We start from the raw sequence: 18,380 nt of genomic DNA on the forward strand, positions 1-18,380 counted from the left end.
TTGGCAGCAATCTCTTCCCGAAGCTGCCCCGCTAGGGCATTTTTTCGCTCAATCTACAAATGCCGAGTCAAGGTAATAAACACCAAGTTATGAAAACAAAAGGTAAGCTCATAAATACCAAACTACCTGCTCGATGAAGTTGGGCTGCTCTTGGAGCACTTTCTACGAGCTTGCTCGAAGGTTGTTCAATTCCTCCTCCCTTTGGATGTATAGAGTCTTTAGCTTATTTGAATCTGAAGTGAGCTTCTCGAACTCCTCCGCACAATGAGTCAGTTCAGCTTAAAACTTGGAGAAGGCCTGGTCGTACAGCATCGCGACCTATAGTACGAGGGGAAGAAGTTAGAAAAACAAAGATCAAAACTCAAGTCACAAAGGTTATGTCAAAAATCACATGTTGTTGGAGTTTTGCAGCCTCCTCGAGAATGACTGGGGCATCGATATCAGCATCCTCTCCAACACCGGCAAAAAATCTCTAAATGCATCATCCTCTCCCTGTGAATCCCCTACATCGGAAGTCTCTCTGTTCTGGGCATCTCGTATTTGCCCTAGGGAAAACGACGGGGTTGGTTGAAGATCACCTATGGCATCAACCTCTATCGGGGCTTCCTCTCGCCCTCAAAGGGCCTCAGAGCTAGATTCTCTGAATGCACCAACCAAGTACTCATCGGCACAAGTTGTATCCTGTTCAATGGTCAGCTCAGGGACTGTATCCAAACCCTCCTCAATATGAGGTGGGACCGCATTGGCTATCTCTAGCCCGGTAACCTTCAAAACATCAGTGTTTTATATTGCCCTATGTACTAGTGGGCAACCGTCATCATCTTTGTCTTCAGGACGAAGACTCTCAGTAGCTGCCAAAGTTAGGATCGTTGCATTGGCCCTAGGCTTTCGAGCCTTAGCTCTCTTTGGTTTTGGGGACTCCGTCAGTGTCTCTTTTTTCTCTTTCTATCTTTGGTGGGTTTTTGGGTCTCCTTTTTCCTAGAAGAAGGCGGTCTCATTGAAACGGCTTCCCCGAGGCCTGTACAAGCATAAAATGTCAAACATACTGCCAAAAAATCTATTTATAAGGAATTTAAAAGTGATAGTGGTGAGGGTGTACCGTGATTTTTGGCCTCCCATCGAGTTTTGGCCAAATCATGCCAAACGCGCTTGTCGTATGAGGAGGTGGAGTCTAAAATTCTAACCCATCCTGGGAGGTCCTTGATTGCGTTGGGGAACCACACGGTGGCTATGCAACCGGAGGAGAATCAATTCAAAAAAGAAAGGAATTAGTTAGAAAGAGGAAAAGAGGACATCTAGATGATAAAACATGCTCGGTGTAACGACACTTATGCCTCATATTCCATTCCTCAATGAATGGCATTTTCACGGCAGGGATGAGGTCCGAAGTCCCGACTCAAACGAAGCGGCGCATCCACCCCCGGTCTTTATCTTCTTCGATACTAGCAAAAAATGCTTTGGTAGATCGATGACGTAGTTTGACTAGGCCCGCTCGATAGAGACGAGGGCTATACAATCTAATCAGATGATCGAGGGTGAAAGGCATCCCCTCGACCATGTTTGAAAAATATCTAATCAAATAGACGATTCTCCAAAAAGAGGGATAAATTTGACCAAGCGTCACTCGATATTTTTGACAAAAATCGAGGATCAAGGGGTCTATCGATGGAGAAGAAGAATCTACGGGACCTAAGGTAAAGGGATACGTATATACGCTGAGGAAACCAGCCCTATGTGTAGTTATATCCTCTTCCGATGAAGGGATATCTACTTGAACCCCCTCTCCCTAATGGCAATCTATTTTCACCTTCTTTGTGTCGGTTATTAGACTAATGTACCGATACATGGGCTTGCATCATCCCGGTACCGAAGAAGGTCTATTAATTTTGAAATCGAAGGATGTCTTGAGGGGCCCAGAAATACACTCCTCAATACGAGGAGGCGCTATCTTTTTGCTCTTAGACGAGCGTGACGAATAAGGGGCTTCCTCTTTTTGAGGTATTGTCTTAGCAGTTTTGGCCATGGTTATAACAAAGTTTCAAGGTAAGCTGACGAAGAAGTGAACACAGAAGAAGGATGAAGACAGGGAACTGTTAACAAAGATTTGAAGATTTGAAGATGTTGTAAAGGTTTAAAAGATAGAGAATTGGAGTATTTATAAGATTCATCCAAGTGTATTGGAGGAGTTGAAATAACGACCAATAGCGGTTCGTGGGCTTTTCGAGAACCGTGTTGACAAGACTTGTGATGACCTTTTGGGTCATCACTTATTTTAGAAATAAATTTTGTATTCTGAGGCCTTAAAAACCTCTTTTTATCTCAACTCAATTTGCGTGCGCAGTCCGGTCATGTATCTGGAAAGCCATTCTGTGAAAATCTGTAAAAACAAATGATAAATTTTGCTTTTAAAATGAATTTAAGTTGACTTTGGTCAATATTCTTGGTAAACGGACCCGGACCTGTGATTCGACAATCTCGTAGGGTCCGTAGTAAAATTTGGGACTTGGGCATATGCCCAGAATCGAATTCCGAGGTCCCAAGCCCAAGAAATAAATTCTTAAAGAAAATTATTTTCTGGAATATATAAGAGTTTTTGGAAATGAAATATGTTTGAAATTGATGGTATCGGGCCCGTATTTTGGTTCCAGAGCCCGATACAAGTTTTAAATAATAATTAGGTTGAATCTATAAAATTTGGTAAAGATCGGAATTGGTTTGGTATAAAACAGACTTAAAGTTGAGAAATTGGAAATTTTACTTAAAGTTTAGAAATTGGAAATTTTGGTGTTCTTGAATGATCTCATGAATTTGGGGTTTAATTCATAGTTGTTGATGTTATTTTGATGATTTAATTATACAAGCAAGTCCGTATGATATTTTTTAGGTTGGTGTGCATGTTTGGTTTGGAGCCTCGAGGGCTCGAGTGAGTTTTGGATAGGCCACGGAGTGGGATTGAACCTAGGAAGTTGTAGGTTTCAGCTGGTATGTGTTGTAGGCCCTAGTCTCGCAATTGCATGGTCAGGTGTCGCAATTACGAGCCTGGCAGGCTTGGGAATTGCGAGGGTCACTTCACAATTGCGAAGTATGACCTGGCCAGCCTTTCTCGCAATTGCGAGCAATTCTTTGCAAATGCGAATAACCCAGATATCTCCTTCGCAAATGTGAGTTCGCAATTGCAAACATCTGATCACAAATGCGAAGATAGCAAGTTCCTTAAGGGTTCGCAATTGCGAACCCTGGTTGCAATTGCGACATCTGCAACCTGCTAAATCATAACTTAAACGCATTTTCAGCCCTTTTTCAAACCTTTTCAAAACCTAAACACCTTTGGGTGATTTTCAAATACAAGTACTCATCCAAATCGATTGTAAGTCATTTCTAACTCGTTTTCATTAATCTTTAACATCTTTTTCACATGATTTCAACTCAAAATCAAGGGTTTTCATGGTGGAAATTGGGTGTTTTGGGTAGAACTTAGGTTTTTCAAATTTTGGGGATTTGGACCTCGATTTGAGGTCCGATTTCAAAACAAATTATATATTTGGGTTCGTGGGTGAATGGATAATCAGGTTTTGGTTCGAACCTTGGGTTTTGACCATGTGGGCCCGGTGTCGATTTTTGACTTTTTGGAGAAATCATTGGAAAACTTATTTTCATGTATTGGAATTGATTCATTTAGCATTTATTGATATAGTTAAGTAACTTGTGGCTAGATACAAATGAATTGGTGGTGGAAACGAGAGGTAAAGCGGTAGTTGAGGCTTGAATTGTGTTCGTGGCATCGAGGTAAGTGTTTGGTCTAACCTTAGCCTGAGGGATTAGGAGTTGTGTCTTATTTGCTATATGTTAATTGTGGAGTACGATGTATAGGCATGGTGATGAGTATCTATACGTCAGTGTCAAGCATGCCTGTGGGTCTAGTGTTGTAATTGTTGTGACTCCGTTGAGATTTATTCATGCTTAATAAATTGATTATCATTGTTGGTTCCCTTGCCGGGATGCTATTGTTTATGATATTGTCTCCCTTGCCGGGATGTTATTGTTTATGATATTGTCTTCCTTGCCGGGATGTTATTGTTATGACATTGTCTCCCTTGCCAGGATGTTAATGTTTACGATATTGTCTCCCTTGCTGGGATGTTGTTGTTATACTCTTGTTCCCTTACCGGGATTTTTTTGTGATTGATGTTGATTTGTAAATGGGATCGGGTTGCACGCCTTTAACAAGATATATGAAATGGGAGTGGGTGGCATGCCGCCACAGAGATATTTGAAATGGGATCGGGTCGCACGCCTACAACAAGATATATGAAATGGGAGCGGGTGGCACGCCACCACGGTGATATTTGAAATGGGATTGAGTTGCACGCCTGCAACAAGATATATGAAATGGGATCGGGTTGAACGTCTGCAACAAGATATATAAAATGGGATCGGGTGGCACGCCACCACGGTAATATTTGAAATGGGATCGGGTTGCACGCCTGCAACAAGAAAGAGATGAAAGTGAATATCATGTTTATTCTTCTTATTCTTGTTAGCAATTGAATTTTGGTTTCTTCACATTCCTCTTTGGTATTCTGTTGTTATCTGATACTCCCCGCAGCATGCTTTTCTCCTCCCATCTTTAACTGTAAATATCTGCTTTTATTTTTTCGTTGTATATGATATAATTGCACTGGTTTATTTGGTAGTCTGGTCCTAGCCTCGTCACTACTTCGCCGAGGTTAGGCTAGGCACTTACCAGCACATGGGGTTGGTTGCGTTGATACTACACTCTGCACTGTGTGCAGATCCCGGTGCTACAACTTTTGGACCGCAGTGAGGGTGCTGTCTTCAGTCCATTCAGGCGACCCGAGGTAGTCCTGCAGGTGTCCGGGGCCCTGGCATCTCCTCCTATCTTTCTATACTATTTCTTCTATGTATTTCTGAAACAACTTGTATTTATCTTTCGGACCCTTATTTGTAGTACTTTTAGACAGTCTGTAAAAGTGTGACACCAGATCTGGGTAGCTTTTTAGTTTATGGAATTGTATTGATACTAATATTGAACTGTTACATTTTGTCTCTTTCGCTTATTTAATTCCGCTGCTTATATGATGTTTGTTCACCATTGTTAAAGGATTAAAATATATAAAAAAGGTTAAGTAGTTGGAACAATTGGCTTTCCTATCCTTCATTAGTAGGCGTCATCAGGACCCCTGAGAGTGGGAAATCCAGGTCGTGACAAGACCTCTGTACAACTTTTCTATCACATCATTTAATGATCTCACGTGGCTGACATCATAATGGGGGTATCGAAGAGGCAAGAACTTAAGATCGTTTCTTATCATTTCATTCTAAGAAACGCGGGAACTATCTGTATACGGCCAAAATTGGGGAGTTCGATTTTGGGGATACTATGGCACTCCACACCCGTCCTCAAGAAGCTCGAAGCTGAATTTGAAGTGTGACCCCGAGGTGCGTCTCTCGAGGGAGCATATCAAAAGTTCACTGTGGTCAGTCTCGGAGCAGTACAAATCGATGATCGTCATGGAGAGGCAGAAAAGTTCCCAAGGATACGTGGTTAGAGCTGACCAGGTCTGCAAGAATAGTACAAATCTGTATTGAGCCATTATACAGATGTACCAATAGCATTTTCTCGTTATTATTAAACATGTACTATATTAGGATTCCCCCTTTCTATATAAAGGGGACTCTTGTCATTTTATAGAAAGGGATGAATATTGAATAGAATAGAACATTCTCTGCTTTTCTTGCCTAAACGTGCTCAACAATTACTCTACAGATTTATTGCCTGTTCTAGTATTGTTCATTTATTGTTCTTAATTTATTGCCCATTATTAAGCGCAAAAAGCATCCTCGAGGCCTTTGATATCTTTGTTTCTTCATCAATTGTTCATTGTTAACTGCCCTAACTAGCCCCCAAGGCCCCCCTGTTCCAGCCAGCTCGAGGCCCAGTCTTGTGACAGCATTGATTTGCATATCTTATTCTCTTTTACGCTTAGTATTTATTGCCTAACAACTAGTATTGAAATAAATCACATATTTTTAGAACCACAAAATCAAATATAATTGTTAATACCATTTTCTAGGTAAACAACAATGAAATAGGAAAGTGACTTCTAAGGCCTACAAATGGGATGCAGCTTTACCTTGAGTGACTGTCTGGTATCCACTAAGTACCTCTCAGGACTCCGTTGGTACCAACATTAAAATTTGCACAAGAAGTACAAAAGCGTAGTTTGAGTACAACCGACCCAATATACTAAGTAAGTGTCGAGCTTAACCCCGATGAGGTAGTGACCAGGAAAATACAGAAAAAACATGTAAGGTATCAAAAGAAATAACATGGTAGGGACTTATAAAAGAGGAAACAATCGGAACAATAAGTAAAGAATCACCAAGTCTTTTTCCGAAATAAGCAATGAAACTGCCAAGTTAAATTCACAATCCAAGTATCAAGTAAAACAATCAAGCCAACAAAATGTACGGCATCACCCTTCATGCTAATACTCTCATCCTCTCCATATAACATAAATAAAGCATGTGCACGGTATCACCCTTCGTGCTTTTACTCTCATCCTCACATGATAATGATAATAGCAAGCAAGTGCACGATATTACCTTTCGTGCTTTTACTCTTTTCCTCACAAGATAATATAAATGCAATTGCACGGCATCACCCTTCATGCTTTTCACTCTTCCTCACCAAGCAATTACAACAATGGAAGCAATCCAATTCCAATAACGACATTTGAATACGACTCATATATAAGGTTCTTTCAACATTTAGTGCCAACAAACAACCAGCAACTTCCACATTCTCATCACCCAAGGACACAACAATCTTAATATAAAAAATAATATGAAAGCGGAAAATCAAGTAATTAACAAACTATTTATGCATGGGAGACATATTTTACGAAATAACATGGTGCAAGTAAGAAAACTTTTACCCGCATGTTTAACCCATGACCCGTGCATATACACCGGCCAAATTGCATATACTCCGCCCCCAACACATAATTCACATAGCAATTAGACTCAATTCTACCTTATTTCCTTCGAATAAAAGTTAACCAAGACACTTACCTATTTTCACAATCAAATCAACAATCAAGCACGGCTTTGCCTTTCGAACAAGTCTCCAAACCAATTACCAATCAAACAATTCAAAACAAGCTTTAAAAACAACCCATAAATGAAAAATATTCAATTGATCATTTTTTAAAATGTCAACAAAAGTCAATCAGGGCCCGCTTGGTCGAAATTCGAGATTCGGACCAAAACTTGATCGATCACCCATTCACCCCCGAGCCCAAATGTGTGATTTGCTTTGAAATCCTACCCAATTTGAGGTCTAAATCTCAATTTATAAAATTTCTAAATTCCACCCAAACCCCTAATTTCTACCTTGAAATTCAAAGATTTGATGCTAGAAATTCATGAAAAGTAATTAAAATTAACTGAAAACTAGTTAAGGATGCTTACCAATGAATTTGGAAAGAAAAAGTTCTTCAAAAATCGCCTCTAGAGAGCTTAGAGTTAAAAGAATAGTGTAAAATGAGCTAAGTCCCGATTCTTTCAAACTTTTACCTGGCTGCAGATATTGCAATTACGAACCCTTGTTCGTAATTGTGATGTCCACAAATGCAAAACTGTGAAGTCGCAAATGCTACATATACCTCACATTTGCGAAGTCTTCATATCGCAAATGTGGTGCATACTTCGCAAATGCTAAGTTGTTCTCACCAACCACTATGTCGCAAATGCGATCCCATACAGGTTCGCAAAAGCAAACTCTACTTTGCAAATGCGAAGTGCCAGCCCCAGCCCATGTTCGCATTTGCGAGCCTGACATCGTAAATGCGAGACTTGCAACTTCACACCAGCAATTTCATAGCTTCAACACTTCCAAACCATTGCACAATGCATTCGAAACTCACCCGATCCCCTCGGGCTCCAAACCGAACATGTACACAAGCATAATAACATCCTACAAACATGTCTGATACATCAAATCATCAAGATAACATCAAATAACAAGAATCGATCATCAAAACTCAAGAATTTCGACTTGAAACTCAATTTTCATAATCTTTCACATAATACACCGAAATGCACTCGGGTCACCCCGGACCCCAACCAAACATGCGTACAAGTTTAAATTTTCATACAAACCTACCGGAATCATCAAAATACCGATCCAATGTCGTTTACCATAATTATTGACTGTGGTCACCTCTAGCATCATTTTAAGTCAAAAAATTTAATTTTTTTCAAAATCTCATATAAAGCTTTCTGAAAAGCCACATGGATCACGCACACAAATTAATAAACATCAAATGAAGTTATGGGAGGTCTCGAAATACAAAAATTAAGGCTAACACTCAAAACGACGTATCAGGTCATCACACTCTTTAGCATCCACTCTCATTACATATTATATACTCATACCTCTCTAATTTTATTGGAGTTATAACTGTAATAATTATTATGAAAAATAATATAACAAAATAAATCGTTAATAGTAAATGGTTTCCAAAGAAGCGTGCCAAATTAATAAAGGACGAGTAAAAGAGAACCAAAAAAGTATTTGAATAAAAAGTCAATCATGAGCTGATGATATGATGCTCAATGGACGAGTCAAATTAAGGAATCCTCCAGAGTAGAAAGAGCCAGCCACGAATCTCCCCTTCTAGAAAACAAATTGCCCCCTCCTACGACTCAATTTACAATTCCAAACTGTTGAGGTGGCTTAACTCTCTTATCATACTTACCCACCAGTCTTATTGTAGGGTGACACATAATCCCCTACTTCACAACTTTCTCGCCATATGGTCAATTAGCAATCACAAGAATCTCACAACAATCTTCAACTCATGCAATTGCTTTTTGTTTTTGTAAAAAATTATTATTATATAAGTTTAATGTTTATGTATTGGAAGAAAAAGTTTATACAATCAAATAATTACAAATAAATTTTTTGATAAAATGTTAATTGATAATATGATAAAAAATTTAATTAACTTGCTAGTATTAAATACGGTGATAGTAGTAACAAATGGTTTTATGTAACTCAAATAATATTAAATCTTTCAAATGGCAAGTACCCTGTAATAGCACCTTTTTCATGGAAAAGGAAATAGTAATAGCAATTTCGAAAAAAACAAAGCTCATGAACAAGCCATCAACCACGTCGTCACTCTCATCATTCTTTTTCCAAATATAAATACAAGTCCATACTTTTACAACTTCCCAGGAAGCAACAAGGAGAAGAAGAGAGGAAACATAGGTGTTGGTTTCCAAATATGAAGTCAAGGCAACAAGAAATGGAGCAGAAAAAGGGAAACAACAAGAAAGAAGATGGGGTTTTAGTCCATAGCCAAGTAAGAAAGATAAAGCAAGAAACGGAGAAAATGAAGGATCACCCATCTCTGCAACTGCAACAGGCGGAGAAGAAGACGGCACTTGGCGAGATCACTGGAAAACAACAGCACCATAGATCACCTTTAGGCTTAGCTCTTAGAAACTGATAACTTCTAGAGCTTCATGTTTTTGGGATTTTTTTCTTCTCGTTCTTCTTTAGTAGAATAAATCTATAGTAGCATCGCTAGTCTTTCTAGGTTCAATCACACTCTACTGCCCCCCAGATCCCCTGTATAATTGCAAAAACAAAATCCTACTTCTTTCCTTTAGTTTTACTTTTATTTTCTTGTAAGAAAATTGTTATGCATATTTTCTTTTTACTTTTTTCAATATTTTTCGTCACCATATTGTTTCAGTTTGAATTAAGCACTACAAAAAGCAAACGTATAAACCTGAGAATATGCTTAAGCTATGATTTCAAATTTAAGGAATATCATGAATATGAAGTTGTTTAACAAGAAAACGAAACGCCTTTCGAATTTCATTGGCTAACTTCGCTTTTCATGTTCAACTCTCCAAATTCTAGAAATCAGGGGTACGTAATTCCAAATTTGGAGGGGGAGTTGTTCATTTCTGCTGAATGGGGTTTTCTTTTTCCACTGGTATTTTCCAACTTTTCATTTTTTATTTTCGGGTTGTGGGGGGATAAGGAGCAGGTTTAGAGCAGCAGCTTGTGCATACACAACAGAGAATGCTTAGCTGCAACTATGTTCATGGGAAACCAAGCAGTTTATCTTTAGCAAAGTGATACTACATATCACTTCAAAATGCACAAGTTATGAAGGAAAAATAGCTAAATCGAAGATCTTATTCATGATCTAATTCTAATCTCTGCCTGGTCATTAAAAGAAAAGAAAAAAAAGAGAGATACCATAATTAATCACTACAATTTCCAAAATTTGTGAAGGTAAAACTGAATATGGCCTCCCCAAAATGCCAGAAGAAGCAGGCAAAAGAGGTTTAAATCTATCTGAGATGTTATCGACAAGTAACTGAACTCCTCCGCAAGTTGTTGCCCTTAGCTCCTTCATGGGGCAGATTCCTTGGCAAGGAGTAACTTTACCCTCTTGCTAAGATCTCTCATAACATCCACAATGAAGGACTTCTTTTGTATTCTGAACTGGAGAGCCAACTCAGTAGTAGGAGAAACATTTTGCTTCAGCAATGACTCATCCTCCATGATTTTGGTTGGGAAGTGTCCAAGTGCAATTACACACAACGCGACAATGGTGCGAAGAGCAGCTACTTCAGTTGATGTTCCCAGAGGGACTTCGACTGTCAATGATTTGAGCGCCTCCAAGTCGTGCTGCTGCACTGTCTCCTCATCATTTGATAGGACAACTCTCAAGGCTGCTAATAATCGCCCCTCTACTAGCTCCCGGCCTCCTAATGTCACCTTTAAGATAATGCAGCCAAGAAAATCAGTTAACTGCAGAAAGTAATCTTCTGCATAGACCGAGCTCATCGCTATAGTTCAGTAGAAAGATTTTTCTTTTCATAGCAAGTACATTTGTGTAGTTCACCATAGGCATAACATTGTTCAAAAACAATAGTACAACTTCACGGAGCAGAATGAAAACAGATGAGAAGGAAAAGCATGAACCTTCAGATCAGAGTTTTGTCCGTCTAGATTTAAATGTGATAAAATCTGCTGCTGCCATGGAGACGGTGAAGAGAATTTTGGGGATGAAACCCCAGCAGCCATACTCGCAGCATCAAGAAGAGCAGCATCGTATTTAAGTTCAATGCAGTCGTAGGGGTTTGATGGAATGACAAATCCATAGTCTAGAAGAAAAAGATCACTACTTAAACAGCCATAGTTGAGTAGCAACAAATCATTTTGTTTTATCTGCCTTCCTGCAACCACCTGTTAAGCGGAAGAAAACAAAAAGCAAAAGAAAAGGCCAAGACAACATCAACTGAAATAGGAGATATACATGAACTTTACATGGACCAAATTGACACCTTCATCTATGACAAAAGAAGAACCAATCTATCAGTGCACATTTTCAAGTGAGATGCAGGCGGTTAAATACCTTTACAAGCATATTCCTATTGCGGTTCTCTTCTTCCTGTACAATCTCAGCATTTGGATCAAAGCTGTGGTTGCACATATCAATAAGTGGAAGCATCATAGGAACATTACTGCGGGTACCATCAGGACGTTTACTGCCATACAACCGGAATGCTCGAGATGAAACAGCTGACATAGCCCATCCTAGAGCAGATGAATCCACATGTTGGCCACCAAAAGGATGATCATCAGGTTTAAGATTTTCAAGTTCATGTTTCAGAATTTTATCAAATTCCAGTAAAAACCGGCATCTTTTGTTCACCTGCCAAATGAAAATGTTTACGATTTTCAACATCATGGCAACATATAGAGCTTACATGCAGAGTTAGCTTAAAGGTTGTCATGAACACTTGACTTTTTAATTCAAAACAATCTGGGAAGTCCCAATATAATTTGAGATTTCTAATTGCATTTTTATGCACTGATTTTCGGGAAAGAAATCTGGAAAGAAATTTTAGCTTCAACTGAAGTTACATGAAAGATAAGCCCAAACCAGGAGAAAATCAGCAGGACAAAAACAGCTAAAATTTCATTGTTTGGTGAAAAACTTCTAAAGTAATACTTCCATTGAGAAAAGGAATTCAGCATGTATTGACAAAAAAAAAAGGGCATTCAGCATATCCCTGCAATACCTGATAAAGAATAAGGGAATACAAATCCCAAAAGAAGTTTTGGCTAGTGTCAACTGAAATGCACGAAAGAGAAGCCCAAGCCCCGGAGAAAATCACCAGGAACAGAACTGCTAGAATTACTACTGTTGGTAAAATCCTTTTAAAGCATTATTATTTCCATTGGGAAAAACGTATTCAGCATATCCCTGCAATACCTGATAAAGAAGAGGGGCATACTGCAAGTTCTTTATATCTTCGCCCGGAAAGAAAATCGGCACTGTGTAAGTCTCTGGGAGATTGCTGATGTACGGCCACCAGAAGGAACCTTTTTTTGCTCTCTCTTGCAGAAGCTTCAAACCCAATTTCATAGCCCACAGCTCCTCTGCCAAATGCTCCAAGGTTCCAGTTTACTCCTTACATTAGATACTCAAAAGCCTAATTTTATAGAAATTTAGTTACCAACCTATACTGAGACAGAACCACTATTCCTAATAGAGATCTGAAGGGTTATCAACAGTATAGAATTTGGCCATCTAATCTGAGAAAAAGACCAATTTTATTGAAAAGTGACAGAACAGAACAGCGAGAGTAAATGACAATGAATGATTTGCAAAAACAGATAAGCAAGCAACAAGAGTACAAACCGCTGGAAACTAGTAAATAGAGCATAGAGTTTTCTCTATTTTCTTTCTATTTTGACAAGGATACAAAAAATCTTACAACATTTAAGAAATGAACTGTATGTGTGTATATATATATGCCAACTGTATAAGGTATTATGGAAGTTAGCACAGAATCCACATCATACAATCATCAATTACGGCCATATCTATCTGAATTGTTAAGGACTCATGCATGGGACAGTAAGCATATTCATTTTGCTAACACTGACCTACACTACTCAAATTTCCTCTTTTCTGATCTGTCTCTTTTGTTAGAGTTCAACTGACCGTGTTCATCTAAGAATTGATCACCTGCAGATTGCTTATTTTATTGCTAAAAGTGGTCCACTCTTGTCAGCACTCATGGTACTATCTTAGACAGGCATTTGGGTGGAATAAGTGACTAAAATACTGGTTATGAGAGGTTAAGGCAAGGGGCAACATCCCCAGCGGACTTGGTACCTCATGTTAACATGCCAAAGAAAGACATTTTAACTCAAGAGCGTCGTCTAGGACTTGCAATGGCTTGTCAGAGATAAGATTTCTCATAGCTGGTGCCCAAGCCCAAAGAAGATAATTTCCTGAGCACCTAAAGATTGTGTGTAGCCAGCAGACATGGTGCCGCAATACTGGCATCATTTGTTTTCTCAACTACACCTTAGATTGTACTAACCTTCTCGATTATGTGGACTGCAGTGTCCTCCTTACTGGCACCTTCACATTCTCCATTTATCTGCCATCAATCCTTATTTCTGTAATTACACTCATGTAACATTTTATGGTTCACTTTTACTGAAATATCCCATGTTGGCACCTTGACCTTCACAATTCAACTAGGTTGTGCTGACAGCAGTCCTGCTAGCTTGTGGGAGCTTCAGCCCTAAACAAAAGGTGCAATTTGGTTTTTGGATTAGGAAAGGGATAAAGGGAAATAGGGTTAGGCAGAAGTCTTAGGCTGGCATATGGTTCTAAGTTTGAAGGTCGATACTAGAATCCAGACTGATTAGCTTGGCTTTTGTTACCGAAAGACGAAAGTTTTAAGTAATCCTATTCCCAAGAAAAATAATTCAGGGGACGGTGGTTGAATAGCTAATCCAGTTCCATCTGGATTACTTTCAATTACACCCCTAGCCTCACAACACTGTACAACAATAATAATAACAACAACAACAACAACAACAACAATAACCCAGTGTAATCCCACAAGTGGGGAGCCTCACAACACTGTATTATCTTTGATTCTTACTCATTTGTAAGTCGTAACATTTTTTGGTTTTCAACAACAACAACAAATCCAGTGTAATCTCACAAGTGGGATCTGAGAAGGATATTGTGTACGCATACCTTACCCCTACCTTCAAGAAGTCAGAGAGGCTGTTTCCAGTAGACCCTCGGCTTGGTTTTCAATTTACAATTACTTTATTTGTGACATACAGAAATTAAATTGTGATTAAAATATATGTTCAAGCTATAACCAATACCTTAATCCCTTTGCATTAATACAGGAAAAAGAATTATCTAATATATCCATACTTCATTCATTAACAATCCCTCCAAAGCCAATCTTATGCCTAAATTGAGTGGTGACGAATTCACTTTTTAAAAAAAAAAATCCGAAGGTTGTGATCCTCCTTACCTTATAATCAAGTCAAGCATCATTTGAGAAAACTAAGGATATCTTACAAACAAACCTCTTCACTGGAACGTAGTGCTTCGGTTACACAAATTACTTATTTAGTCTCCCCGGCCACTCTGTCAATGTCAAAGTCAGCAGAGTTGATACTCAAAGAATCTGTAACAGGGACCTTTTTCTTTCCTAATTTCTTTTCCAGTAGAAAAAGGGAAACCCTTTAACTCTGCCTACATGAGTATTACAAGCCATATCCAGTCCTAGACTAGATAAGGGAGGCGGCTTGTGGTAGATTCACAGCCTGGTAAAAAATAGTGTAGCTATAATAAAAACTCTAAAAAGTTTAACTATACTAGATCAGAATGATACAAAGGTTTGAATGATTATATAGTCAACCGGACTTGTTTGCTACTAATGCGTAGTTACCTGAGCGATGTATAAAAAGGCAAATCTTTAAAATACATTACATGCTTTCATAAGTTAGATAGCTGTGGTGGGTTCATTATCAGCTTAAAAATTAAAAGGGAAATAGTCTAATTATCATGAAACATTTCAAAAATCAGTCAAATGCATATAGAGGATTATATAGTCGAATCCAACTAGTTTCAAAATGAGAAAGGAATGTGAACAAGGAAAACTCCATACCAGGAACATGTTGAGCTAATTTAATCAAAGCAGAATGGGCACCAGCATCAAGTGAAGTTTCTGCTTCTAAGGAACCAATTTTGAGGGGAATATGTTGAGGAAGGGCAATAATATCAGACCCTTTTGGGATATCCTCAGAAGCAACTAAGCCAAGGCCAAAGGAGTCTCCTTGTGCTATTTGTACGGATTTGTGAACAAACCCACCTTCGCTTTTGACCCATTTGATGAGGTCTGGCGGTTGTGGCACTAGCCGTGAACCAGCGGCGGCGGCACAAGTGAGAGGACGCACGTGTGTTAGGGAGTTAGCCATTAGCATCATTTTGGTTGACATTCTGCTGAATTAGCTAATTTGATATGAGTCCCCTTTTGTTTTGAAAGTGGGGATGGGTAAGGAAAGGAAGGGGAAAATGGGAGCACAAACTGAAAGCAAGAGTGTTTTGTTCGGTTGGCTGTGGGAAGAGAAAATGGGGAAAGATGTTTCTATACATACACGGTCCATTAAACTTGGTCTAATTTTTCATTTTGGTATTTTAACTCGCCCTTATTCCATATTGGCCTTCTAACCCTATTTCTTTTATTTCACTTTGACACAAAAGCTGACTAGATTCCATGTGTGATTTGTCTCACCCTTGTACGCGCATGAGAGCCATTTTTTAAGCCAAATTTCATACTCCCAACGTAGAGGTGGATCCAGAGTTTAAATCCTATGGATTCAATTTTAATGTTTTTAACATTGAACCCATTATATTTTTAAAGTTATGGGTTTATATCTATTTTTTTTACAATTTTAATGAATTTTTACATACAAATTTTTACTCCGCGTCGAAAGTTATGGGTTCAGTTGAACCCGTAGTTATTACTGAAAATATATAAAAAAAAATACTTTTCCATGGGAGGGGGCAGAAAAAACGAAAAAAATAATAATTTGAAATTACAGAAAAAAAAATGTGGGGAGTGGGTGAAGGGGTGGGGTGGGGGTAGCAGCTGGATATTTGTTTGCGCTGCATTTTTACCTAGGATAAAAGTTTTTGTGTCAAAGTGGAACAAAAGAACCCATTATATTTTTAAATATTATGGGCTTATATATATTTTTTTACAATTTTAATGAATTTTTACATACAAATTTTACTCCATGTCGAAAATTATGGGTTCAATTAAACCCGTAGTTATTACTGAAAATATATATATAAAATATTTTTTCCCCGGGATGTGGGTAGAAAAAACGAAAAAAAATAATAATTAGAAATTACAAAAAAAAAAAAAATTTGCTGGGGGGTGGGGGTGGGGGTTGCAGCTGGGTATTTGCACGCGCTGCATTTTTACCTAGGAGAAAAAATTGTGTCAAAGTAGAACAAAAATAAATCGGGTTAGAGGGCCAATGAAACAAAGCTGAATTAAAGTGCCAAAATGAAAAATTGGGCAAGTTTAATGGTCTGTATATGTATTTGGCCAATCTTTTTTAATATTTGTAGAGTTAGAATAAACTTCTCATGAATGTTATCATTCCGTCTTTTGTGTAAAATTGATGCTAAATTTGTGCTTAGTGGTTTATAGCCTGTTTGGCCAAGCTTTAAAAATCTACTTATTTTGAGAAGTGTTTTTCTTAAAAGTAGTTTTGATGAGAAGCAGTTTGTATTTGGCTAATTAATTTGAAAATCAATTTTGAACATCAATTAGTGTTTGGCCAAGTTTTTAAAAATTGCTTCTAAGTTTATTTTTCTCAAAAGCGCTTTTCAAAAAAGTGTTTTTGGAGAGAATCTACTTTTTCTGCTTCTCCAAAACTGCTTCTACTTCCCTTCAAAAGCACTTTTTTTCCTTCCAAAAGCTTGATCAAACACCTCAATTTTGAAAAAAGAAACTTTTGACAAAAAGAAAAAAACGCTTTTCGTCCAAAAAAAACTTGGCCAAACAGACTATTAATTGTTTGATCATCAATTGAACTGAATTCTAAATCAGACTTTATAAAGGGATAACATAATTACGATAAACAAATTTACAAGTACGGTTCTAAAACCTTGTAAATTTAATGTTCATAATTAAATCAAGGGAAAATTTCACATAAAACAACTTGCCTCCCTACTTTTCAATATTATAGCCCATATTTCAATTTACAACTAATTAATCCAAAAATAATAGGCTAATACTCAACATTCAACTCCAACATATTCTCAAAATTAGCTTTAAAGTTAATTTCGAATCAGTAAATGTGACTCAAAATATTAGTTCAACCAACCAAATCCATTTGGAAGGTAAAATTAGATTTTTAACAAGCTTAAATGGGTTTAAATTCCGAATTTGATTTTGTGAGAAATTTGAAGTAGGTATTATTTAGACTTGTTAGAAATAGTATAAAGAGATTGTATATAAAATTTAAAGTCATTTAATGGAGATTTGGATTGGTTTTGAACAAGAATTGCAACTGAAAATCGTGGAAGAAATTCGTCTATAGATGCTTGTATAAAGATGTATAAAAGTGTATAATAGTGTATAAGATGTGTTTATATACTAATATACACTATTACAAGATTATACATAATTATACAAAAAACTAATTTCGTCTTCTTCCTTGCGCTTTTTCTGAAATTTAACTCAAATCTTGCTCAAATGTACTTCAAATTTAAATTTTAAACTCTTTTTGATAGTTTCAATCAATTGGAACAATACCCAATCCAAACAACTAACAAACTCATAAAATCCTATTTTCGAAAGTAAAGCTTTGAATAGCCTTCAATGGTAGACTTCAATTTTCTTACATTGCAACCAGGTGACACAGGGGGAGAAGCACAAAATACACGGTCTTGAAGCGTATATAGAAGATGTGAGAAGAAGAGAGGGTGAAAGCAATGGTTGTGAGAACATAGATTTAACTCTATAGCTTTTAGAAGCAACAATTATAAGAACACGGATTTTGAATTTGCTAGTGCTTTCAAAATATGTACAATATGGGCTAGGTTAGGTAAAACTTAAAAACATGTGCCATTTTTTGTTATGGTGTGAAGTCATATGTATTTTCTTGTAATTTTTTCTTAAATAAAGCTAATTTGTAACTATAAGTAAGAAGTGCTATCGATATATCTGTATATTAAAGAGGGTCAAAGGATGCTTACTTGGCACCTCTCATCAACTAGAAAATGTATTTATCTAAATTCTCGATTTTGTGGATTTTTTCCTCTCATTTAAATACAATACTCAATTATTAAATTTAAAATGTTTAATTACAGTTCATCCAAGCAATTAAAGCTTTAACTGCATCTCTTTAATAGATAAAACAGGTAATGCACCGTTTCACAAGTCTCCCAAAAACAACCGTTTTAAACCAATCATAT

At 37.5% G+C, this 18,380-nt stretch overlaps 1 protein-coding gene across 1 annotated transcript; it reads right to left on the minus strand.

Moving 5' to 3' along the window:
* Nucleotides 1-10,211: 10,211 nt before the first annotated feature.
* Nucleotides 10,212-15,513, minus strand: LOC107817921 (uncharacterized). Its single transcript, XM_016643818.2, has 5 exons — nucleotides 15,055-15,513; nucleotides 12,333-12,499; nucleotides 11,469-11,768; nucleotides 11,036-11,299; nucleotides 10,212-10,828 (listed from the first exon to the last, which is right to left on the minus strand). Exons 1-5 carry the CDS (start codon nucleotides 15,383-15,385, stop codon nucleotides 10,460-10,462), a joined length of 1,431 nt encoding a protein of 476 aa, XP_016499304.2. The 5' UTR covers nucleotides 15,386-15,513; the 3' UTR covers nucleotides 10,212-10,459.
* Nucleotides 15,514-18,380: the final 2,867 nt, after the last annotated feature.

Source organism: Nicotiana tabacum, chromosome 18 (genome assembly GCF_000715075.1).
Source record: "Nicotiana tabacum cultivar K326 chromosome 18, ASM71507v2, whole genome shotgun sequence".
Taxonomy (NCBI): Eukaryota; Viridiplantae; Streptophyta; class Magnoliopsida; order Solanales; family Solanaceae; genus Nicotiana; species Nicotiana tabacum.

Bases quoted from the DNA above. Each gene is read 5' to 3' on its own strand.
- LOC107817921 (XM_016643818.2), bottom strand. From the start codon at position 15,385: ATGTCAACCAAAATGATGCTAATGGCTAACTCCCTAACACACGTGCGT. The intron at 12,500-15,054 runs GTATGGAGTTTT...AGCATTTGGCAG, and splicing joins ATTAGCTCAACATGTTCCTG to AGGAGCTGTGGGCTATGAAA. The intron at 10,829-11,035 runs GTTCATGCTTTT...ATTATCTTAAAG, and splicing joins GACAAAACTCTGATCTGAAG to GTGACATTAGGAGGCCGGGA.